This window comes from Papilio xuthus, unplaced genomic scaffold (genome assembly GCF_000836235.2).
Source record: "Papilio xuthus unplaced genomic scaffold, Pxut_1.1 DF829758.1, whole genome shotgun sequence".
In the NCBI taxonomy this organism is placed as follows: domain Eukaryota; kingdom Metazoa; phylum Arthropoda; class Insecta; order Lepidoptera; family Papilionidae; genus Papilio; species Papilio xuthus.
Window position 1 is genome coordinate 44,685 of NW_013528891.1, and position 25,192 is coordinate 69,876.

Sequence of the window (25,192 nt, forward strand, 5' to 3'; positions counted from 1 at the left end):
CATAAGTTCGTTGATCTTCGTTCCTTTAGAAATGATGAGCTCAGCAATCTCTGGCACAATTTGCCTTCGGATGTTTTACATTATAAAGTGGAAGGATATTAATAGATCGCACTGTGGGTTTCGACTTTAGAAAACTTGTATTGAAACACTGTAGTGTCTTATTTCAATGAGAATTGTGAGGGAGGTTAACATGTGTTAACTTGTTAAGCAGAGTATGTGTTCCTCCAGGCAGTGTCCATACATCAAAACTTTCGCGTGTATAAAATTAGTAAAATGTAAATTAAATTCAAACTTTGTTAACTATAACAATTCACGTGCGACGCGAAAATAATTGAACATAAATATAATATTATAATATATATAAACTAAATTACAAATATGGATAAAATGCAATTGTATAGAGGAATTTAAAATCCTAGTTATATGAATGTGGTGACCAATCATAAATGACATTGTGTTCGGTCGCGGCTGTAATGGGCTCCGACGTGCCTCCGCTACAATTCGGGGCCTAGTGAAAACACATAATTATGTCAAAGATGGCTGATTTAAATCGTCGAGAAAAAAATAGAACGGGAAAATAATGTTTCCCTTCTATTTTCGTGTTTGTTCGGTAGACAGTTGGTATATATAGTAACTAAGGTTCTTTACTTTGTTTAATATTTTCTTTGCTAATGTTGTATAATTTGTGTATTCTCTGTTAAAGTTTGGTTTTTGATACCGCAGACTATAAACTTTACTAAATAAGCTCTCAATATTGTTTCGACGACTTCAGCAGAGCACGAACTTAATGTAAGCCGAGATTGCAAAATTGTCAGGCCGCTTCTTTGTTTGTTTGCCACCCTTTGCTATGCAACAAAAATAAACACGCAACACCACTTTTTTTTCTTTTATCTATTTTTTTGATACCGACGTAGCTGCCTAATTTTACAGATAAGATTATGATGAATTAAAACAAAACCAGTAAATGTCACCGAGCTGTGCCAGTGCTGGTACATCGACCTGAACACCCTCCCCTCAACCCTCCCCCGGCACACGGGAATTATTGTCTTCTAACCTCCTAATGAACCCTTGATATTGTGTTCCGTTTCCAAAGGGATCAAAGGGGTCACACCAAAAATTTAGTTTAAGACAAGTAATTTGAGAACTTTTGATTCCATAACTTTATACTCTAATTCCCTACTCTTATCTCATAACTCTCAAATATAAAAGTTAAATGTATACGGAGAAGAAGAAGATGTAACTCTATGTTTCCCTTTTGTTCCAGATTGAACGATCCAGTTGACATTTGAAAACGCCAAAATGAATTTCAATCTTATCAAATGTATTAACTCGATAGTTATTGTTAATTTATTTTTAATTAATATAATCGTTTGTTTTGAAACTAAAGCAAACGAGGAATTTGCTTTGTACCGAGACAAAGATGTCGCGACAGTTAAAGTGGGTGACACAGAGGAGAAAGTGCTATCCGTTAGATTCAAGAGAGCCGTGCAGAGAGACAGGAGCGCCGCCAGGACTGCGACACTCGAAGACATTGATAGAAAGCAATCTGCAAACCAAAGTGTGATAGCTGTGAATGGTACAGATGAGCCGTGCGTTGGCTCACCGGAGTTCTGCAATCTAACCAAAGAAGAATACGTGAAGATGTTGCAGGAGTACATCTACCCGCAGACGTATGAGTGGGTGCTGATAGGCACGCACTCCGCAGTTTTTGTGATAGGACTGGTGGGCAACGCGCTGGTCTGCATCGCCGTGTACAGGAACCACACCATGAGGACTGTCACTAACTACTTCATTGTAAACTTGGCGGTCGCCGACTTTATGGTGATTCTGTTCTGTCTGCCGCCGACAGTACTGTGGGATGTCACTGAAACTTGGTTTCTAGGAGACGCGCTTTGCAAGATACTGCTGTATTTTCAGGTCAGCTTTTTCTACTTTCATACTTAATTATATTTATGACTTTGTTGAATAATTTTGCATTTTTGCTGTGTAATTGTTATAAGTATTCGTAGAGGTGATTGCTTATCATCACTTTGAAACAGTATTACGCACACTCAGCGCCTACGCCTCGTTTAGTGACGCTCTATTTGCATCCTTTTTGCTTTTTACGTCTCTTTTCACTCTAATATTTTCAGCAAATAATTGCAGATGTTAATTTACTTGAATAAATCTTTAGGTATTTTATTTGTAAAGCGAACAACTATGTACGTTGTCTTTTGTCTCAAACAACAACAAAGAAACTTGTAATCTCATAAACTTGTCGACTCTGACGTGAGATGAATGATTTTATATTGAAACAAATAATAATGTAGATAGAAGTTGGAAAAGTTAATTTAAAATAGACTTATCACAACAACAATGTCCACACAATATATAATTTATAGAGAATAAAGCAGGTGTGAAGGCTCATTCAAACATTGGGTGCGCGTCATAACGGACGTGCGAAAAAATGTTGCATATTTTCGAATATTGTGAGGAGATCTGTACGGAATGTAAATTTATGTTGAGCTCGAGCCTCATCATCACTAAAATAAACGGATACAAACATAAACAATGTCTATGGTAATCCATAATTTGTTTATGTTCAGTAAACGAGAACGAGTTTGTAGCGAGTGGTGTTGCGCTCTTTAATGTGATAAAATCAACAAGTCGCCAATATTAGGGAGTTTGTAACGCAATAACACATTAACACCCGCTCAGCCGTTCTGCCACTCGCTCCACGGAAACTTATATCCAATTCAAATTTAAAACTTCCATGTGTTCAAGGATTGTTTACACAAATTGCGCGTAACGTAGCAATGTAACAGGCGGACTTAACACTCGCTAATGTTCGCTGTTGTAAGCCCTTACAATATCAGAAATATGGAGGGGGTCCCTTTATCATCTTCCCATAGCTAGTCTTTTAAAGCATAATATTAAATTTTATAAGCTTTGACTAGCTTTAAAAACGTTATAATTTTCGTTAACCTCAAGAAATAATTTCTCACAATTTCTAGTTCAAGGTGGCAACATTTTCTATGTGTGTGTGTGTGTGTGTATGCAGTCGGTGTCAGTGACAGTATCGGTGCTGACGCTGACGTTCATTTCGCTGGACCGCTGGTACGCCGTCTGCTTCCCGCTCGAGTTCAAGTCAACCACGGGTCGCGCCACCACCGCCATACTCATCATATGGACCGTCTCTCTCGTCTTTAGTAAGCATACCCTTTATACATATAACTATTATCAGGCACATCCAGAAGTTACCGTGTAGTTATCATTGTTGTGTAACGTGTGTATGACATCAGACGCGCCCGAGCTGGCTGTGCTGACGACGGTGCAGACAGTGCCACTGCGTTTTGGGCTGCGGCTGCTGGTGCAGTGCATGCCCACCTGGTCTGCCACCAGCGACCTCGTGTGGCATGTCATCAAGGTCCTCTTCATCTACACGTGAGTACCGATTCTCTATTGCCAATGCTCGTGGTATTGAAAGACCGATGAAGTCAATTGTAAAGCCAACATCTTAGAATCTGGCAGAGGTGTTTGATGGATGCGACCAATTTCCGCGGTCACTCTTGGTAGTAACCTACTTATGCTACTTACACATGATGGTAAGTTAGTTTCGGGTTTGATCTAGTTTATTTACACATGAGTACGAATTTAGTTCGATCCACATAAATTTATATCGATAATGGAAGTCGTTAAGCCTCTGACGTTGATTTGGCGGCGATGGATTTATTTAAGCCATGCTCAATGAGAGCATGTGATGTCTCGCGACGATACTGTGTTCACATGTGTTCTTTATACTTTTGTTTGTAGAAGCGTTACTGTCTTAAGCTTGTGGTAATAAACTATGAAAACAGTGAAAACTATTTGTGGGTCTCGACTGCTGAGACATGCATGTATTGACACATATTGTTGTCTCTGTTATTTTAAAAAGAAAGTGAGGGATGCCAATATGTGCATATCACTGCTGTGGAGAGGTACACATGGAGAGTGTTGTTGTGTATGTCAGGATCCCCCTGCTGGTGATGACGGTGGCGTACCGGCAGATCGTGCGCGTGCTGTGGCGCGCCGACAACGTGCCAGGACAGGCAGAGACAGTCAAACTCGCTACCGCGGAACAAAGTAAGTCACGCGCCCTGCAAGAATAAATGAAACGCACAGAAAGAGGAAATTATCCCTTCCTATGCGGCTAAATCAAACTCCCCTTCCCATCTCTTCTTATTAGTATTTAAAGTGGACATGTAGATACATATCACCTTAATTCTAGACATGTCTTACGTAACCAAACGATACATACATATTTTCCCAAAACTCTCAGTAAATCATGTTGCAAAGTTTGTCCACTGCTCAGCTGTTAATATTTGATTACATGAGCCTCAGAACTTTTGTATATAAATATCAACAAACATAATGAGTTAGTGTTGTCTTTTCATTTTCATCAGAATCGTAAACATTCTATATTTGCTTCGAACAAAGTTAACAATATTATTAGATACCAAAAATAAAATCAAATATGAATATTAAAACCACAAGAACACTAAGTTACTGAGTGCCACTGAATACCAAGCCAGTTTTAACAATTTTTTAATGGGTATTTTAGAGAGTTGTTTGCAGTTAAAAGTATTTAAGATTTTATATATAAAAGAAAAAAATCAAAAACAAATATAAAATGGAGCAATGTTTATATAAAACATTTCGATGTTGACTCGTCGATTGGTTACCATCGTAAAATATTGCTCCGTACGAGTGAATTGGCAACAGGTAAATTAGCTCACGAATTCCAAACTGCTGACTCGCGCACATTATTATTTAATTTATATGTAATATTGTAGTTATATATATATAATATGATTATAATAATACCATAGATTAAATATTTTGATTTAGTCTTCGCACAATTTCAAAGAATTTCAATAAAATAAAATATTATATAAAAATTATAACATGATTAATTGAATCACAACACAAATACAAACTGTAGCCTTATACTAAGAAATATCGGCGGCAAATAATATTGTGAGCAGCCGAGCTCGCCATTATATAAAGATAATTATGTATATTTACTTATATTTTTACAATGAAATAAAAAAGGTCTGCATATTCGTTCTTTAAAATTAAATTCTTCCATATTTATTACTTTTATTATAATGCTACAACTAAGGTTATAAAATATGAATATTTCTATTTACAAATATTGTATCAAATCTAAAACAATTTGCGGACACTTTCTGTTTAACTATAAAATCTTTTGAATTTTTTTACATGAGTAGAAAATCAATTAGATGTAATTAGAACGTTTGTGCTTCTGATAAAAAAGCGTGATACATTTTGAATATTATTGTAATTAAATTAAACAAAAATGTAGCTTAGAGACAACTCGCCCCCTCCCCGGGCCCCCTCCCCCCGGCCCCTGCCCCCGCGCCGCCTCGCCCCGGAAATGGTACACCCGTTAGTCAACGTAAACATTGTTAAAATACACAACAATATAACTCATATAACATTATTGCTTTAAATAAAAAGTATTACTTTTCCTACGTCACATTAAAGTACTTTGCGTTTTTCTGTGCATTCCCTCTTCCATCGATTCAAGGCAGCTTTCGGATATCTATGGACAACGGTCGCTTCGCTGTTTCAGCGAATTCATGTGGCCGTTTGCTCTTTTTCCACCTTATGATATAAAAAAATTGCTTGATGTACTTTGAATTTGCGTAGTGTTTGTCCAATGAAAGGTACGAAACTCGCGTTGTAATTAAAGCGGCGGCGCGGCGCAGTAGAGCGCGGAAAGAAGGTGTGCTTCCGTTGTCTAATAGCTATAATTAACAATGTTTCAGCCGCGACATGTCTTCTTACGAATGCTTTCATTTTGCGATAACTATAGAGTGGAATTAACGACCGGATTGTATCAGTATAAATAGCTGACAACATGTATGTACATACATACATAACCTCACATTTATACAAACATACTGAGCCGCGAAAAACATTACCTTCCTGATATTACCGTAAACTAAATCTATGTAACAGTGAACATGTTATTTTTATCCTCAATTACTATGGACGAAAGGCGATTGACGTAAATCATCGATAATATTCGGCGACGATGCTTTCACAAATTGGAAATAATGGCGAGAGATTTTATCTTTCGCTCACACAAAGTGTCTCGCTTAAACGTCGATCGTGAAATTGATTGCATCGTTACGATCTGTTCACGCGACGACTGTGATTGCTTTCATGTGAAATGTTTCCATTGCTTTGTGCAACTCAAATAATTTAAAGTCCTTACCTGCTGATGTTCTTCTTCAAGCGATGCGTCTGCAAACTCCGGTCCGTGTATGGCGTCCTTCAGAGGCTGATAGTTTTAATTGAAGCTTCAGATACCGACTACTTGAATCAGTCCGTTTATGTCACCCCTAATGAAGCATATATTACATAGGTCAGCTGCGGTCGCGGCGCAAGGCGGCCAAGATGCTGGTGGCTGTGGTCGCCATGTTCGCTGTCTGCTACTTCCCCGTGCATCTGCTCTCTGTACTCAGGTTTGTTTACTTTATTTATTATTTTTTTTTATATCATAAGGTGGAAAACGAGCGAGCGGTCACCTGAAATCGCTGAAATAGCGAAGTGACCGTTGCCCATAGATATACGCAATTGCATATGCGTTGCCTGTGTTGAGAAAATATTTTCGTCTCTTATATGGAAAGTCCACTTCCACTATCCATACTTTCCTTATAAGAAAAAGGGTGGGAAGGGAAAGAGGACTAAATTAGGCCTCCGGGACTCATCAGACTGTACGCGGAATTGCTTCCACTTGAGGCGTGTCTTCTGTGTGGTCGTGATACTTCACTGGGCGAGCCGGGACAATTCGTGCGAAGATGTTAAAGCGGGCTCTACCACTGTTAAACTGTTATTATTATTATTCATTTCATATCTCGAAAAATTCTTAGTAGTTATCGCTTGTTTGTGTGTGCTCTAATTGTTTAGGGTTTTAGCAGAAATGTTGTAGATATTAAACCAGGATATAACGTGATTTGTAATAAATCGCTAAATGTTTTTTGACTAAGTTAACAATATTTACATCATTAGGTAAGTACCGATGAGTTAGCAGAATATGATAGCGTGGGTTGAAACAAAAGACGACGTAATTTTCTGTAACTAAATTTAATTCGCATCTCGATTTGAAACGAGATCAAATATCGAGTGAAGGCTTCATTATTTAACTCACCGTTTGGGTTCTTTATTAACGGCACGTAGGGTGGTGCGGAGCTGCTCGAGCGACAACATATTATATACTAATAATGCTTTATTTCAATATTGTATTTTAATTGTACGAGTATCATCGCTTCAAATGAAAAAGTCATTATTAAAGGCCTGACCTGAGAGACGGAAGGGTTTTAAATTAAAGAGCTCCGAAATATATTGTAGTATCCGATATTTCAAGTGATTGCTTCTTGAAATTTTGTTTTATTGTAAATTAATGTAATATTTAATGTAACAGTAATGTTGTGTGGGCGAGGGGCGGTGAGGGTCGGTCAGTCCGCACCAAACCCTTTTATTTACATCATTACATTTGTAAATATGCAAATTTATTCTCAAACTTTAACACTATGTTGGAGGCCTCAGGTTTCTTATTGTCGATACGATATACTGTTATACATGGAAAGCAGTTGAGAACTTTAATTGATAATTATGGTCTCAATTTAAATTTACTACGATCCTTCCTTTGCGGAAATCTATTACTTTGATGACTGGACATAAAAATAAAACTAATCGTCAAACCTGTTGGTATAATTAATTTTCTTAACAGTGGTAGAGCCCGCTTTTACATCTTCGCACGAATTGTCCCGGCTCGCCCGGTGAAATACCACGACCACACAGAAGACAGACGTCCAGTGGAAGCAATTCCGCGTTTCGTCTGATGAGTGTGTGTCCCGGAGGCCTAATTTAGTTCTCTTTCCCTTCCCACCATTTTTCTTATAAGGAAAGGATGGGGTGTGGTAGTAGACTTTCCGGATGAGAGGATGCATGGAAAGGGAAAATATTTTCTTTCTGTGGATCCTCTCCTCCGTCGATTAAAGGTAGGCAACGCATATGCAATTGCGTATGTCTACGGGCAACGGTCACTTCGCTATTTCAGCGATTTTTTTATATTATAGAGTCGCCGCTCGCTCGTTTGCCACCTTATGATATAAAAAAATAATAATATAAAGCTTACAACACAATTTCTAATAAATAAATAAATATTTTCCAAACACTTTTATTCAATAAAGATATTAACTATTAAATATTTCTGTATTAGATAGAATACGAAATAATAAATATTATAATAAGCAACAGTGCGTTGTACTTTGTTGTGCCTCAAGTCGCAAAGTTCAACGACCTCTCATCTCCTATGTACATTTAATAATGCTCCTAAAACAATAAAACCTTTTATGGTAACTATATTATTACCTGTGAGACAATATCACCGTCTTTATGAAATTACGAGTATTTATTTTATGCTCGCTTTCTTCCAGCGCTACAGATCTATGGATAATCATGAGTTCGCTGTGTATTTAATAAGGTTCTAGTCTAATTATCTTACTACTTATTACGTATGTGATGTCTTCTATATCAATTCAGTCGTTTACTGCTCTGTTCTGTCTGTTCTGTCTGTTTGAGCTAAGTAAAAAATTTTCAAATCCTAATGTGACCGATAATTTAATCAAATCTGATTAGAGTTTTTATATTTAAACAACCCAGTAAATAGAGATCAGTCAGATCAGAAACCGAATGAAAACACAAACTAATGCACTAGCAGACGGAGATTGAATAAAAAATTGCCCTGTAATCAAACAAGCAGTACTGCGGACATTATAGTGTTACTCAATGTGTGTGGTCGGAGCAAACAGTAGTAGTTGCGTGATAATTTATGTGTCGCGTCTCCTCGACACCTCGACACCTCACCGTTGAGACGGTGAATAATAAGAGTCCAAAATTAAGCAAACATTGGTTGAGACCAATGTTTGCTTAATTTTGGACTCTTATTATTAGATGCTTCTTATTAAATCACATCTCACTTTAATGTAACATCGCAATTGGTAACTTTTACTGTATTTCAACACAAAAAACATAAAGTTGAAGTTATTCCGCGTTTTGTATATATCCTAATTTTAGTTCTCTTCCCTACCCTCGTCCCCCGTGTCTTTTAAAGGAAGAATGGGAAGGGAAGGTGGTTTTGATGGAGGGGCATAGGAAGGGGAAATATTCTCTTTTTGCGTCTCCTCCTTCGTCGATTAATGGTACCAACGCATCTGCAGTTACATACATGCGTACATAAATCTATTTTGTCAGATTCCGTGGCAGCTTGCTCGTTTGCCGCTTTATAGTATAAAAAATTCCCCAATTTCCCCCTGCTCTAACGTATGTGCAAGGTGTTATAATGTGGTGTCATGTGATGTGGTACTAGGTACACACTGGATATGGAGCAGAGCGACGTTGTGACGTGTGTTGCGCTGCTGTCGCACGTCATGTGCTACGCCAACTCCGCCATCAACCCCCTCATCTATAACTTCATGAGCGGTCAGTACTCTCCTCTCACTATAGTCCACTATACTATACAATATACTCAACTGGTTCAATGTAGCTCTCTAGTACATAAAACTTGTCATTCGATGGATGTTCTTTCTCATAGTGTCGCAGACCGTATTCACTGAAATGCTAAAAAAATCGTCTTACAGGCAAGTACCGGCGTGAGTTCCGACGCGCGTTCTGCTGCTCGGCGCAGGAACATGAGGCGCTGACCAGCTCGAGTAGGTCCCGCTCGGCGTCGCGCACCGCCTCGCGCAGCAAGCGGCTCGTCGGCGGGTACCTGTGTCATCCCGCAGCTCCAGCTGCCGGGAACGCATATAGGAATACATACATGTCCTAGATGTACACTTAAACCAAGTAGTATACAGCGAAATGTAACCGTAACAGTTATAATTTAACACGTATGTTTTTAGCTTTACACGTAGAGATTCATCATCGAATGTTCTTGTATTACAGGTTCGGACATCGATAAATCAGCAATTCGTAAATCAATTTTAAACTTTTCCATACAAAATATTGGTCAACATTCACATGTGTTGTGTAATTAAATTGGTAATAACGTAATAAAAACAGTTCAAAATATTAAATAATTGTCAAATGTATTGGAAATAGTTTAAACTATTTAATTGTATACATATGTAACAACAGTTTAGCTTTTCATAGTAAATAATGCGTTATGTATAAAATGTTAACATGATTATAATAAGTGCTATAGTTAACTTATATAAAATTGAATTTATACGAATCGTAAATACTTGTAGAGACAAGTATGTGTACAGTTAGATAAACACATAAATGACAAAGTTTTGATATGCTGTGACTTAATATTTTGTAGTTTTGAATAATATATGTGATAGCGTTCCTGGGCGTGCTAGAATTGTCATAATTATAGTCACGCATTTTTCGAAATTCGACCATAATTCCTAATGAATGATTTTTATTTAATTTGTTTTACTGTACATCTAACGCCATCTGTTAGAAAATTATAAAAACAAAACGATATATAAAATATCCATTATAATAATCTAATTAGTCTTTTTTTTTCAAATATATTTAAAAACTTAAGACAAGATAGGTAGCTAAATTCTAGTATAACGATAACAAACGTATTAAAACTAAAGAACTTTATACGTACCAATAAAATAAAAATTGATGTTGACAATATAAATTATATGAGGGATAAATATGTACACGGAATTGCGACAACACAGTTCGTCTTTCCGTCCGTTAATCCATCATCGTATTGTGATTGAAGACGAGCAACACTTTGATTCCTTTTCCTTATATATGTATTGATTTTATACGAATTTCTCTTTCAAAAGCAATGTTAACCTTAAATCATATTTAAACACTATTAAATTTTAATTTAATAACTTTTCAGGCTTTATAATATTTATTATTAAAAACTACAGACATGTATACAATTAGGTAATTGATTTAATGCAGCTGGGATGTATTTTTTTTACAATGGATGTGATCATTCGTACAAAATATCTTCCTCCATCATACAAAATAATATTAAATGTGTTTAAACATATTTGTATATATTGATGTATTTTTAGAATTAGTGTTTTTATATTAAATAGTCAGAAATCTTTTTGTGTTTTTATTTCGTTAAAACATCGTATCAGTCTGCTAGACAGGAGGATGAAAGCGAAAGCTTGCAATGAAACGTCGTTCAGTACCAGCCTAAAAGATGGCGCTAGTGTCGCTATAGTCTTTTAAATTATTAGATTATAATATTTGGATTAGAATGAAGGGTTTGAGTGCAACATTGAACGAAATGGACAAAACAATTCGAAAACAAAAGTTATTTGGTTCTATACTTTATTTGTCAAATTCTCATAATAATTATTGTCATAAGTAAGTGTGTATGTAAATTGTAACTGATGTTGAAAACAAGTGAATCGGCCAAAGATTCTATTTCACAAACGAACAACAAAAATTGTATTACGGATCCATCTCTAGAAAAATAAGAACCAACGACGCAAAGAAAATGAATAGTCATCAAACCCAATGACTTAAAACCTTACAGTGCCATCTATTATCGAATAGCGGAATCTTTACGCCGTTTTCAAATTATTAAAAAAACTATTTCTGTAGGAGATCTTTTTAAACCAAAAGATGGCGTTCAAACGAAATAATTTCCGATTTCATAAAAATAAGTATTTAAAGAAAATATTATATTATAATATAAGCAGTGCGTATTTCAAAACTTCGCAATATTTTTTGAAATGGAACCAAGTAAAAGCAGTAATTAGTTTTTTATTTACATACATACATTTTACACTGATAAGTTACAATGACTACAGATATTGTTATTGTGTCACATTCATTTGGAAGCCGCAGTTATTTTAAAAATGATCTCTTCTCTATCCTGAACAAGATTTCGAAACTTATAAATGAAATAAGAGCACGTCTAACCCAGGAAATGGAATGCTTCAAACGTCACGGATTTCCGTTCTTCTCGGGATAAATTATTCCAGCTTATGATTAAATTAATATAAATAAATGAAACAAAGTAATAACTTCAAATTACAAAAGGTGGGCGCGTATTGTTTTCCGTGTCAGCAAACAGGTTTATAATAATTAATTCACGTTCCAAAGACGTTTCCCATCAGCGCTGTGCGGAAACACCAAATTAATAATGTATCGTGACGACAAGCCACAAACACACTGTTGTAGCGCAATCATTACTCGCATCGTGAAGCAAACAACAACATCGTACTCGTCGTACATATATACATCTGCGTCTTCCACTCAACTATAACTCTCTGCAGATTGCGAGGTATATTAGCAGTGTTGTTATATTTGTATTGTGTTATTTACTGAACTTTAACAAGTTCTATAAGTACTACTTACATATATATGTATATTACAGTATGAATAACTTCGCCTGAAAATAGATTGGAGAAGTGAAGAATACTCGTGTTCACCTTATCGAAACAGTTTTTTTTTCATAAGATTTGATGATTTAAGATTAAGTACATACTTAGCTCTGTTCCCTCAACTTAATTAAATTTACAACCGACATTATTTTATTGCAGAAAAAAACTAAAAGTGACATGAATATATTTAAACAACATTTATTACAATAAAGTCATATGAAATTGTCATCGTCAAAGTTGATCTCCCTGAGTTTCCAGTGAAAATCGCGGGTGACGGCGTCGAGCCAGGCGCTTATGTCGGGCGCCGCCACCAAATTGACGAAGCTGGCCCCGGCGCCGTCCCCCGCGCCGCAGCCCGCCGAGCGCCAGGATGATACCACGCCCCACAACACGCCGCGAAGCACCACCGGCGCACCAGCGTCCCGCTGCAAACATACCCAAGCCTCACTCACCAGCACTGGGCCCTTCCACTGGTGGACAATGACATCAGACAATGAGATGTTTTTTTAGGTCTTGAAGCCAAAGGTCGAGTTTCATATCTCGAGTCATCGCACCCTGCTTTGCGTGAGATACTAATTAGCTTCGTCCACTGCAATGGCAGTTGTAGTGCGCTCACCCGGCAAGGAACAGAGTCGGCGAGTGGGTCGAGGCAGAGCAAGCCGGCGCTGGCGTTGAGGCCCAGCTCTTGCTGCTCGCGCTGGCAGTCGGTAGCGCTGCGTGGGTGCACCTGCTGCACCTGCAGGTTGCGCGCGCGACGGATCGTCTCCAGGGACTCGTGCACGTTGTCACTGTTCGCCGTGGGGTTCTGCAAAAAACAGGCGATGTTTGTTTCGATGCAGGCCTTCTAAGAACTTCTTATATGTAGATGTGTAATACGTTAGTAATTGTAGTACTGACGGCGTAGTGCGGTGCCCAGGCGGTAACTGTGAAGTGGGCGGCGGTGACGGGGCGCAGCTTGCGCTGTAGGCGCACAGGGCGCGCGGAGGGTGAGGGCCGCGTGGTTACGGACAGACGCAATAGCGCGGTGTCATACTCGGGCCGGCGGTCGTCGAAGTACGGATGGATGCGAAGGTACTTGACGGGTACCAGCGTCCCACCCTTCTTGTAGTTCACGCTGCCCAGCCGAACGCGCAGCAGCCGCACAGACTCTCGTACTCTGCACGCAAGTGGCATGTGTTACGGAGGCTACTATCGTTTACCTAGTAGTAAAATATTATAATAATACCGAGATTGTTGGTTAGAGACTTTCCTAACGTATGTTCGAATATCATAAAAGTAATTTTAAAGTGATGCAAAATAATCCCTTTAACATATTTCTTTGATGTCATATTTCCCTAAATTCCCCGAAAATAAATTTATTTTATTAATGACTAAAAAACATATTCGATAAGAGGAAATTACATAGTTAAGTTTGTCGTACTCGTAATATATATAACTGGTCCGTTCAGTTTTAGTGCACACAGAGTCCTCTCGACCTTAGCTAATCGTATCGGTTACGACGGGCGAAGGTCGCAGGGCGCAGGCCGGCTTGTGAAAAGGGATCTATTGCCATGTAATACATAACTAGGTCAAGTAACAAATTAGTAGCGTGTTATACACAGAGTACTGACTTAAACAGATTTCTCGCTTAGTTTGAAGGTTTTGTAGTAGAAACTAACTCTGCGCTTTCTTTAAAAAAAATTGAAAAAAAAATTCAGTATTAACTAGTTGTGCTTTCTTTCAGGCTGTGAACATTAACGTACGTAGCACAATAATTTCCATTGTGTTACGTTGCTGGTGGCGGTGCTGAACTAGCGCGATACGTACAGGTAGAGTCCGTCAGCGGCGGTGAGTATCCAGTTGTCTTTGATCATGGCACCGGCGCTAAGGTAGCTGGTCATCTTGAGCACGGCCGCCACGTAGGGGAAGTGTTTCTTGTCGGTGACGGTGTTGCGGTCGAGCAGCGCCGCATACGCGTCCTCGTCGCTGAGCGCCGACTGCGCGCGTATTTGTGCCACATGTGCCAAATGCAGACACAGTATGAGAAGCACATTAGCACTTTTGTAATGTCTACTCATTGCAACGACTTACGTGTTGGTGACTGTTGATGCGGTAATGTGCTGTAGCTGGAGTTTACTAAACAAACCGTGAACGTGTTTTGTAAATAAAGTTAAGTTGTTGATGATTATCGGCTACGTTTACACTGTTCTGTACTTCACTTTGTAGCATATTTGCAGGTGAACATTTGTTAACATATCCTTGTGGTGTTTGTTGGATGACAGAGATGTTTGACTGCCGGAGATATGCTATGTCATGTTGGAATACGACAAATCTAATTGCAGTGCTCTGAAGGATTACGTATCAACACGTACATACGTGTCATGGAGATTAGTTAATAGTATTAACAAATTAAACTTGTAATAAAATTAATTTTTATGTTTAAATGTTGAGACACATTAGCACAAGAAATATTACATTGAAGTAAACTTTACATTGATAATTTTTTGGTTTTGATTGAAATTCCAGGTTCGGTTTAATGCAATTAACTGTTGGTAATGTAGTAGAAAGAGGTTTTTCCTACCCCCCCTCCCCTTATCGCTCCTCGTTCCCGCGCGCCTTTGTTCTTGGTTAAAAGCTTCGTTATTGGCTAACAGCCTATGGACTTCAAACCGACTTCACTCTAATACAATCATAAAGCAATTATTCGGGAAATAAGACGTTAAAGACTTTTCCATTTAAATTTATATGCCATTACAATCCCAATCAATGTCAATTTGTATTTGTATATCTCACTAGAGTCCTGGGAACATTTTTTTAAGAGAGTCACTTGTATCCCACGCAGCGCCACATTCCTGAGAGAGAGGGATAAAGCTCTACTCTTCTCCCGAGTTCTTAACGAGGTGCTTAGTTGACTAAAGTTACTTTAATGACAGTACTTTTCTACAGTAAGGTGCATAATAAAAGTCATGTGATATGTATAAAATAGGTGTATATCATAACTGGCAGAGCGGCACGCGGCGCGCGCGCAGCTGGCGCTCGATTTGTCGCACTGTACGCCCCCTGGCGGCGGGCGGAGTACTCAGCGCGTACACTCCGGCCAGCGTGTTGATGCCCGCGCATATGTACAGCAGGTTGTACACGCCCACGTACTCCTCTATGTGCTGCAAGGTCAGCGTGTGCGCCAGCTTTATCATCTGACTGTATACGTACACTACCACCATAGCCCTTACTCGGATCTGAAATGTAATTTTATTTTGTAGCCGTGAATATGATTAATTTATTATCGATTTTACAGATTTATGGAAAATTGTTTAAACTGGCTTTTCATAAAATCAAATGCAAATAAATTTAATAACAGTCACCGCCCTCTGTTAATTGGACAGGCTATAAGCTGAGGTATTTTACGCCTACTTGATTTACGGCATTTTGGCGCTGTTGGTTGTGGTCGGTATGCTGTCAGGAATTACTAATTGTTTAAATCGGAACAAAGGAAAAGTATCTATCCGTACAGATAGTATAGTGCGTACCTCCACATTAAGCATGTCGACCAGTATGAGTGTGGGCAGGGCCCAGAGCATGCCATAGGCGGCGACGAGCAGCGCGAGGGCGGCTTGTGGAGCCCAGCGCAGTGACGTCACCGCGAGCCCGGCCTGCGTGTACACCGCCAGAGTGCCCATTGACAACACCATGACGCCGCATGCTCCCGTTACCACGTACTAGTAGTAAGCAGTAACTATTAACTGTACGCTTATAAACTCAAACATTTGTAGGAAATTAGCTTTCTTTTATGTTTATGTATAGCTTGATAGTATATCTTAGTAACTTACCTTTCTCTCAACGAAGTGACCTAATGCTACAGTGCACGCGGCGCCGGCTAACAACGACAATGGTACGAGCAGTCGCCGCGGGTCGACGTCGGCGCCCAGACCTGACAGCGTTTTCTCCGGCTGAAGGAAGATGGAGCTACCGCTTAGCACCATCGTCGTGTTTAACACTAATCCTATCTTTATTTCGTCCCTGTATATATTGTTCTTCACTGAAAATATATGTTTTTACTATCATTTAATTTTAATTCAAGTTGTAAATTGTAATTTATTACTTACCAGTTATATTGAAAAATGAAATCAAAATTAAAATACTGAATGATCACTTTGAGTTATGACTTTGTTATCAAGTAGACTCTTTAATTCATACATTACATATGTAGATCAACTTACGTATTTGAAATATAGTAAGTTTTCCATTTGCTTTAGCCCTATCACTCTCTTCCTTTAACTTTCTAATATCATCGACAACGAAAGGGTCGTCATTGCGTGAGCACATTAATTTCGCAGCAGCCACTTTAGCATCCTGTAACGGAAAAATATTGCATTTAAAGATTTAATTTCATGAACATCTGAAATACATGATTTTTTGCCGAAAATATTGTTTGTCATAAAAACTAAATTGATATCTCGAAAAGTAAAATTTCATCACAAGGGATTAGCAAAATGTTCTATATTTATAAAATTTTAATGTGGCAGGATTTTTTGGTAAAGACGAAGAATGCAGACATAAGAAAACAAAGTCAAAATTAATGTTACATTTGTACTAACCTCAACTTTGTCAGCCTTAACCAAGTACGCCGGACTTTCTGGGATGAGAAAGACGACGAGGAGTTCCAATGCAACAAGACCGAGCACCAAAAACAGCATCTGGTCGAAGGTGAGTAGCAGCTTCATGGCGTTTCCAAGTGTCGTCATGGGCATCATAAGCGTCAGAGTGGCTCCCCGCACCGCGTCGCCGCTGACCTCTCGCACGTAGACCGGCAGCACGAGGAACAGGCCCCCTGTTGCCACGCCCGCTACTGCCGCGTGCACCAACACGCTCAACTCCGACGTCGAGAACAGCAGGGGCACGCTCGTCATCTGCATGTTGAAAGACAAACTTACTGTTTTAGAAGTGTCCGTCTGTACTCTTACTATCATACCCAGCTAAATGATAAATGGAGCAATTCAGTGTTTTTAGATTCAAAGACTTATGGGATTCTATAAACCTTAAAGCAAATGTCTAGTAAGTATATTATGATACATTAGTTCCAACCATAACTATGAATTAACGTCTTTCAAAATTACTATAAAAAGTCTTTGATATCACAGCCTCTTTCTGTAATCTTATATTTTAAGAGTAATTTTAAAGTGTACTCACCCCTTGTAACAGCACTAATACATAAATGCCAATTCTCCTGCCATGTCTGTCTATGAGGATGCCGTGTGCGGGCGCGGAGACCAATGCGGCCAGGAGGAAGGTAACCTCGGTCCATGGCACGTGCGCCGCCGCTATAACCGGAGCGAGGTGTGACGTAGCATTCAGCAACTCGTTTTCTACTCCATGTGTTATGAATGGAATGCTGACTGAAACAATTATAAATAGATCTTTCTTATAGTGATGTTATAGATCTATTACAATCAAATAATACAGTCGCTCGTTTACATTAATGCAGTAGACCTCTACATTATTTTGCTCTTGCAAGCTAGTGATCAAATGCACATCTTGGATAACCGATGAATCTTAGAAGAGAATAATAAAAAAAATTATATAGTATAATAATTCGACATTTGTTAGTGTTTTTCGTTCGATACACTACTAGCAGAGCTATTAGTCGTCCTTGTGGCATAACGTCTTAATATGAACTCAATTGGTCGCCAGCGCCGGTTGGAGCCAATCATTGGCCGGGACGTGTGACCGTAATTCACCAATATGTCTTCTTACTGAAGGTGTAGTTGGCAGATATTCTAGTGCATATGCTACTGTATTATTTGTAAAATAATGTTTTGAAATGTAGACAATTTCATAGATAGCCAGTTCGTGCACAAACTTGCACGATTTACTCATCATAAACATAAACTGTTCATAAAAATTAAACAGTAGGCATTTTTGTAAACAAAGTTGATGTCACGTACTAGTTACATCCGTCTATTTTGTTTATGTTTTAATCATAGTTTGAGAAAGTCTTTGTACAATCCACTCATAAAACTTATCTTAAGTATATTGATAATCATTATGTTTTTCAATTAAAATTGACAGATCATTTAATGTGTTTTAAAAACAAAATATATAACTCACCGAAAACAGATATTAAATATTGTTTCCAAACAACAATGTTCTTTTGACCGGGGTCCTTATTTTCAGTGAGAGTATAGACCATTGTACCATTGCGGGCGCGCACACTCACCACTCAGCACTCACGAGTCACCACTCACCTCGCTCCTCGGCCGCTCACAAACACTGCGACGACTCGACTACATCTCTCACACAACACGCGCGCTCTTATCAATACCAACTTAATTCTTAACGTCATAAACATAAAAACATTTATTGCATCACAAGACAATTATTGTCAGAGTTAATACGCAGTAATCTAGTGAATGGGGCGCAGGTATTTGTACAGTGCTTATTGCTCGGTAGCTACGTGACGTGAGGTAACACACAAAATGTACTCACTAATAAAGTCATTAAAGTCTATTTATATTGTAAATTATCAATTTGATTGTTACATTATAACGTATCATTGACTTACCGTAGCTTTCTGAGATCTAAAATACCGTTTAAAAAATATTGTTATCTCTGTTTTGTCAAAGATAAAGACAGGGATAACGATATGTTATATAGAGATTTTGGTCTTAGAAAAAAAATGTTAATTCGTCTTGTAACTTTAGTCACACATTTTTGTGGCCTACAAAAGGAAATACTAGATAAGTTACATGCATACAGCACAGCTGCCGTATGTTACATTTATATAATTAAAAATGAAAATTCATGCTAATTTTATTCCAAAGTCATCTTATAGGAACAAAAAACAAAACCGGGGGAAATAAGAATGATAAGAGAGCGAGTCTGTCGGCAATCTCTAGTGTTAATTTACGAAGATAGGAGATGAGTAGCCAACGATGACGTCACAGTACGTGATGTTAGGCGCATCTGAACACAGTTGACGATTATCTCATTATTTATATATAGAAAGGACGATATTAAGAGCACCGAAATCGATGAGCATGCGTACATAGATTTGAAAGTTCGTATCTCTGTTTATTCCTCAGTGTTACGGGAGTGATTGTGTTGTTGTTCCATATCGTCTTATATTAGATCAAGTCATCTCATTTGGTACAACTGCTGGCAATAATTGAATTAACCTTGTATTTGCTCACTGAGGTCGGCGAGGCTCGTCTCCGCGCACTAGTTGCGTAGTTTGCAATTTGTCTGTTATTATACAAAACTTCGTTATTTTATACAACAACATGTATACGGTACAGGCTAATAATTAGCTAGACGCACTGGGAGGTGATAATGCTTGAGGATTATCCTCTTCACACGTGTAGAGTCACAAAGCGCGTAGACAGACGCCGGCAACAGCGCAGCTACTGATTTATATATTCATAAGATTTATATTTAAAACATTAATCAGTTAGGAGTGTTACGTTCTACTTCAGTTTCCGATATCAGAATCTCTAAATAAAACATATTGTCATCCCTGTATTTTATCTGTGACAAAACAGATATAACAATATGTTTTAAACAGGGAAATTGGTCTTTGGAATTATATATAGTATATTGTAAAAACTGTATTGTTTATTTTTATATCGGCAGTGATTTGGCATCAATTATATCAGGACGTATGAAAGCTTTAAACTAACCTTTAAATATGACAGCGATGTTAACAACAAGAACGGCTGAATCCATCTTAAAAGATCAAACAATAAAATGTTAGAAATTAAAAAGCGATTGAATAACTTTGTTATTTATTTGTTTGTGTCATCAAAAAAAGGTCAATTTATAACAGTAACTCTTTTCATCAAGGTATACGTGTTAATTTTTCATGTCAGAACATGTTGTAAACAAATTGTGTGTGGACTGTAATTTAATAAAGTTGTCGGTGAAAATATTGACAATCTGTCAGTTGACGATGTCCCGTTGCTGAGGGTCGGAGCTGGTCCGAATTAAAATATATATACATTCGGGAAACGGATTTGAAAAACATGTCACCTTGATTACACTGCAATCATCCGTACAAAATAAAACAATATTTTATATGGTTTGAGTTATTTCTTTGTCTGTTTTTCATATAATGCATTTACATATTTGTGAATAAGACCATTCGACCTTAGCAACTTTATGTTGAATTCTTGTAGCATTTCTTCGAAGAAGTGACGTAAAGATTACCATTTGCTGAGTATAATGTATTCAGTGAAGCTTGCAGGGCGCAGGACGTGGGGATATTTCCGGGGGCTAAGGCGGGCGCTTCCAAACGGAAATATTTAAGATCCTCGGGAATTCTTGGGTTGAGTCTGAAATACCAATTAAACGTTACATTTACCCACATTAAAGATTTAACTTATAAATATTGTTATAATCTTGTAAAATGTTTGCTCGCTATGTATATTCTTTCCGTATTCCTTATTTTTCTTTCCCTTCTTTCACTTTTCTTATTGAAAAAGGATGGGAGGTGAATTGAACGGAGACAGGAACATATCTTCTAAGCATCTGCAATTACGAATATCTATGGATAGTTTGCTCGCTAACTTATGATATAAAATATATGTATTTTTAAAGTGGCAATGTTTTTTGTTGAGGTGTTTTGTAATGGAAACTAACAGAAATATTGGTAAAGTTGTGTTTTGTGATTAACGATTTCATAATTTGAATGTTTAATGAAATAAAGAGGTCGTTATGAAGCTCTGCAGGCAGGAGTCAGGTTACATTGCTGCTGCGTACGATAATATTTACAATTTTCTCGTAAAATTATAATTAACACGCTTTGTAATTGACTTTAAAATATCTAATGATTGTAATTAAATGTTAATTTAGATAATATAATACGTTATACAACAAACTTTATTAAACTTGTCTTTATCAATGAACAGCGTGAATTTAATGAAGCAATATGAATAACAAAAGATATTTGCAAAAAGTTCATGACGTAGATTATTTAAATTTCTTCTTTTCAATAAGAAACGACAAGCAATTAAATTTTAAAGCAATTTCTATAGAAAATGTACGCGTTTATGAATAATTCAAAATGTATCTTAATGAATGGTGTTTAGTTCGGAAACCAATTTGAACTTTTGCAATTACATTGAAATACTTATTTCAAATTCGATACATTCGTTTATTTAGAATTTGTCGTCAGCAGAACTCCGGTAATATCTACGTAGTTATTTTATTTACTCCAAATTAATGCCGTCAAAATAATCCGTTTTTGTACTTTGTCACTTTGAAATATTGTCCTCGAGTCAGTTAAGTTACAGCAGTTTTCTAACTTAAGTTATCAGGTCGTGCGGGGCGAAGGGAGGGGGGAATGAAGTTGTATTCTACTTCTCATATAGAGTGTAAGTTAAATTCTTAAGTTATGTTTGACTTGGATATAAAACTTAACGAGATTTTGTTAATTAGCGCCAACTTATCAAACCGCTTGTATTTTATAAACTATTCTTCTGAATGTTTTCTTTCTATTCATTAATAAAAAAATATGTTCAGGCCCCTTTGGAGGTTACAACTTTTTCACGTTCAATGTCAAAAACCTAAATTATGGAAAAAATTGTAACATCTTAATGGCAATTAAGTTCTGTGCAAAGTTTTAATGTGAACATTTGTATAAATAGCGATTTAATCCGGACTCGAATGTCGACCATTGCGGAGCGCGAGTTCACAACTTACATTACTTCTTGACAAATTATTACAATTAATTATACTCAAACAGAAATCGTAGTTTAAACATTGAATGAAGTTTAAAGTTAGAATGATCGACTACTGTTTCAGGTTTAAAATTAAAGGAAACCCTATTCGCACCATTCTTCAATCCGTAACCCATGTCTGGTATCAACAAGATCGTAACACGACCACTTGCAAAGTCTCTGTCTACCCCTGCATGTCACGTGCGTGAATATGATTCGCAGAGGTAGCAACAGCAACTGTTGTAACGTCACTTTTATCATGATATAAAAGTTATCATAAAACCACATGATTTGTTTCCGCATTATATTCTTTTAATATAATATTTTCTTGCAAACGAAATACAATAAAGTGTTGTTTATAGTCCTGCCACCGCCGCCCCGCTCGCCGCCCCGCTCGCCGCGCCGCTTGCCGCCCCGTTCGCCGTGTGCCGGCTCAGCGGCAGTTATGTTTAACTGCTAATGGAAGCTAATTCACCTTTAATGCTCACCTTGTTCTTATTACACAAGAACGGAGCTCTAATTGGATAACCCCAACTGTCATACTCATCTTACTGTCCGCGCGTTCGTTTTAAACATTTTTCAACAGAACAATTCTTTAAAAAACGATAAAAATAACGTAGGTTTTCAATAAAATCTATTGCTGATGTGAGCAATTTGTCTTGCGCCACCCCCCCCTCCCGCCCTCGGCCGCTTTGACGAGCAAAAGATATCGCTTTTATTGCGCGGACTTTTGTCAACGTCGTGTTGTGTTGTGAAATGCTTTGGAATTTTCTTGACATTTTTCACCTTAAAGCTTAACAAATGCGAACATGTATGTATGTTCATAATGCTTCTCGAAAAAATGATACATCTAGTTAATAACATTTGAAGAATTATTTGAATATGTTTTTATGTATCTACATAAACATGTGTGTGTGCACAATAGTTTTAATTTAATTAATTTGCGATGAAAAGTAACGTTGCAGCAATATGGTTGATAAACCACACGTGTTAGACACCGCCTGTAAGAACTTGGAAAGAGAACACAAAGGAGGCGTTACGTTTATTTTCTCGCAGGCGTTTGAATTTAAAATGCGATAATTAATTGTGGTTTATTTACTACATATGATGCGCAAGATTTTTAATTTTGATGGATAAATCAAATTACATAAAATATGTGGAGTCGTTATGTTTTTTTTTAAAGCAAATATCAATAATGATTCTCATAGATAAGAGAAGGCGATAGACTTGTTATGTAATTATACTGCAATCAAAATAAAATGTAAACAAAGAGGCTAAGCTGAGCGTAACATAATATAATTGAGTGCACTGAGCACTGTCTGACATCTCCTCAACTTGTGATGATGATCGCACATAAAACTTGGTATACACTCAACTTAATGATCTGCGCACTCCCGGTATTGTCTCTGTATTCAACCTAATATACACAATATTTTAATTAAAGATACAGATTGAAACGTTTGTAACTGTGGCATAATGTTAAATTATCTTTAAATATTAATTATTAAATATCTTACATTGTTATTGAAAGCCCTTGTAAAAACTCTTGGTATTTTAAACTTACGAATAAAAAGGATAGGTCTTTTAACAAACTAACAATTCTTTTTTTTAATACAACGGTATTAAGATAAAGTTAAACTAGTTAATGTGAATAAATAAAAAGTTGTAAACTCTTTTTAGTGCGTAAAGTAGTGACGTTAATGGGAAATTAATTGAAGAGTAAAACAATGACGACGAGCAGCGCATTGGTCCCGGCGTCGAATAGATATTTGATGAGTTTTATCTTATTAGTTAGCTCAAAGAGAACGTTTTGTGTTTCATTAATATTGTTCAACTATTATTATAGAATTTTCGACAGTCACATATTAACAATTATGTAGCCATTTATTTTCTTTTTATTTTATATCTTCTAACATAATCTGTTTTTATTTCTAAATCTAATACTAATATCGTATACGCAATAAAACAGTTTTATGCAAATCTTACTTGTCGTAGTAGCAATAGAAATAAAGATAATATTTTGAAAATGGGTATTCTAGTAAGGGTCTAAAGATGCGCATTTTCGTTTTAAAATTTGATTGTTTTTAGTTAAACTGAGATTTTAAATGCGAAAGAAGTAAATATGTTTTTTGAAGTAAAGTACAGTTAGATGCATGAATATGTAAACATTTAACAAGTTTTAGAAATTTTTAAACGTCCTCGGATTCAAAAATTTGTATATGCACGTATCCTTCCCATCACAAATTCATGTTAATGACGTATTTGTGCATACATATAATATATTTAAAAGACGAAACCCTTTATAAGTTTGTAAAGTTTTGAAAATGTTTACATATTTATGCAGCTGACTGTACCGAGCTTGTGGGAATGTGATTCTCTTTCGAGTGCACTCCACAAACTGACATGTCACTACTTATTTATTTTATTACGTTCACTTTATTTTAAGAAAATACAAACATTTTCAAATTCAATTTATTTTATGCTGCTCTATGTGCTATGCTTTAGATTATTTCTGAAACGATATTACGATTCGAAATCGTTTTCATACGAAACAACTGAATGATATTGTTTCATTTTCATATTCGAGTAAAAGAAAGTGGCTGTTACATATTATCGTATTATTTTTTCATGTCTTTACGACACCTTTGGTACACCGCGGTGGGCGGCGCGGCGGGGCGGGCGGCGCGGCGGGGCGGGCGGCGGTGGCAATATCTTTGTTTTACAACGCCACCGCCGCATCGTAAGCCTGAATATTATACATATTTACGTGAGATTAATTGCCTCATAATATTCTACACATCTCATTAATTTTATTGACGTTCATAGCGTGTGGATAGCACAATAAGTAAAGGTCAACCGACAAACATTTTGAATACTATCGAATCCGTGCAAATAAATATTATAATATAGATAAGGGTGTGCCGTGCCGCATCTGAAGAAAATCTGATTTTTTTTGTTACCAATTTTATCTGGATTTAAAAGACGTAGTATATATAAAGTAAATCTTAGCCGTTTAATTATTTAAACCTCGTCTACTTTTAAGTGGAGGAAGTGTGCAAACAAAACTCATGA

At 37.1% G+C, this 25,192-nt stretch overlaps 3 protein-coding genes across 3 annotated transcripts; 1 reads left to right on the forward strand and 2 right to left on the reverse strand.

Moving 5' to 3' along the window:
- The first annotated feature begins 1,273 nt into the window (after nucleotides 1–1,273).
- NGR-A16 (neuropeptide receptor A16) lies at nucleotides 1,274–10,040 on the forward strand. Its single transcript, XM_013320969.1, has 7 exons — nucleotides 1,274–1,917; nucleotides 3,041–3,188; nucleotides 3,282–3,423; nucleotides 3,989–4,101; nucleotides 6,413–6,512; nucleotides 9,422–9,534; nucleotides 9,693–10,040. The coding sequence occupies exons 1-7, from the start codon at nucleotides 1,300–1,302 to the stop codon at nucleotides 9,881–9,883; spliced, it is 1,425 nt and encodes a 474-aa protein (XP_013176423.1). The 5' UTR covers nucleotides 1,274–1,299; the 3' UTR covers nucleotides 9,884–10,040.
- A 2,603-nt stretch (nucleotides 10,041–12,643) lies between these two features.
- On the reverse strand, nucleotides 12,644–14,498 carry LOC106116327 (trypsin 5G1). Its single transcript, XM_013310148.1, has 4 exons — nucleotides 14,238–14,498; nucleotides 13,329–13,587; nucleotides 13,048–13,236; nucleotides 12,644–12,856 (listed from the first exon to the last, which is right to left on the reverse strand). The coding sequence occupies exons 1-4, from the start codon at nucleotides 14,486–14,488 to the stop codon at nucleotides 12,644–12,646; spliced, it is 912 nt and encodes a 303-aa protein (XP_013165602.1). The 5' UTR covers nucleotides 14,489–14,498.
- Nucleotides 14,499–15,384: 886 nt separating this feature from the next.
- Nucleotides 15,385–18,726, reverse strand: LOC106121335 (facilitated trehalose transporter Tret1). Its single transcript, XM_013317000.1, has 7 exons — nucleotides 18,516–18,726; nucleotides 17,598–17,803; nucleotides 17,006–17,317; nucleotides 16,628–16,760; nucleotides 16,238–16,446; nucleotides 15,938–16,126; nucleotides 15,385–15,646 (listed from the first exon to the last, which is right to left on the reverse strand). The coding sequence occupies exons 1-7, from the start codon at nucleotides 18,595–18,597 to the stop codon at nucleotides 15,404–15,406; spliced, it is 1,374 nt and encodes a 457-aa protein (XP_013172454.1). The 5' UTR covers nucleotides 18,598–18,726; the 3' UTR covers nucleotides 15,385–15,403.
- Nucleotides 18,727–25,192: the final 6,466 nt, after the last annotated feature.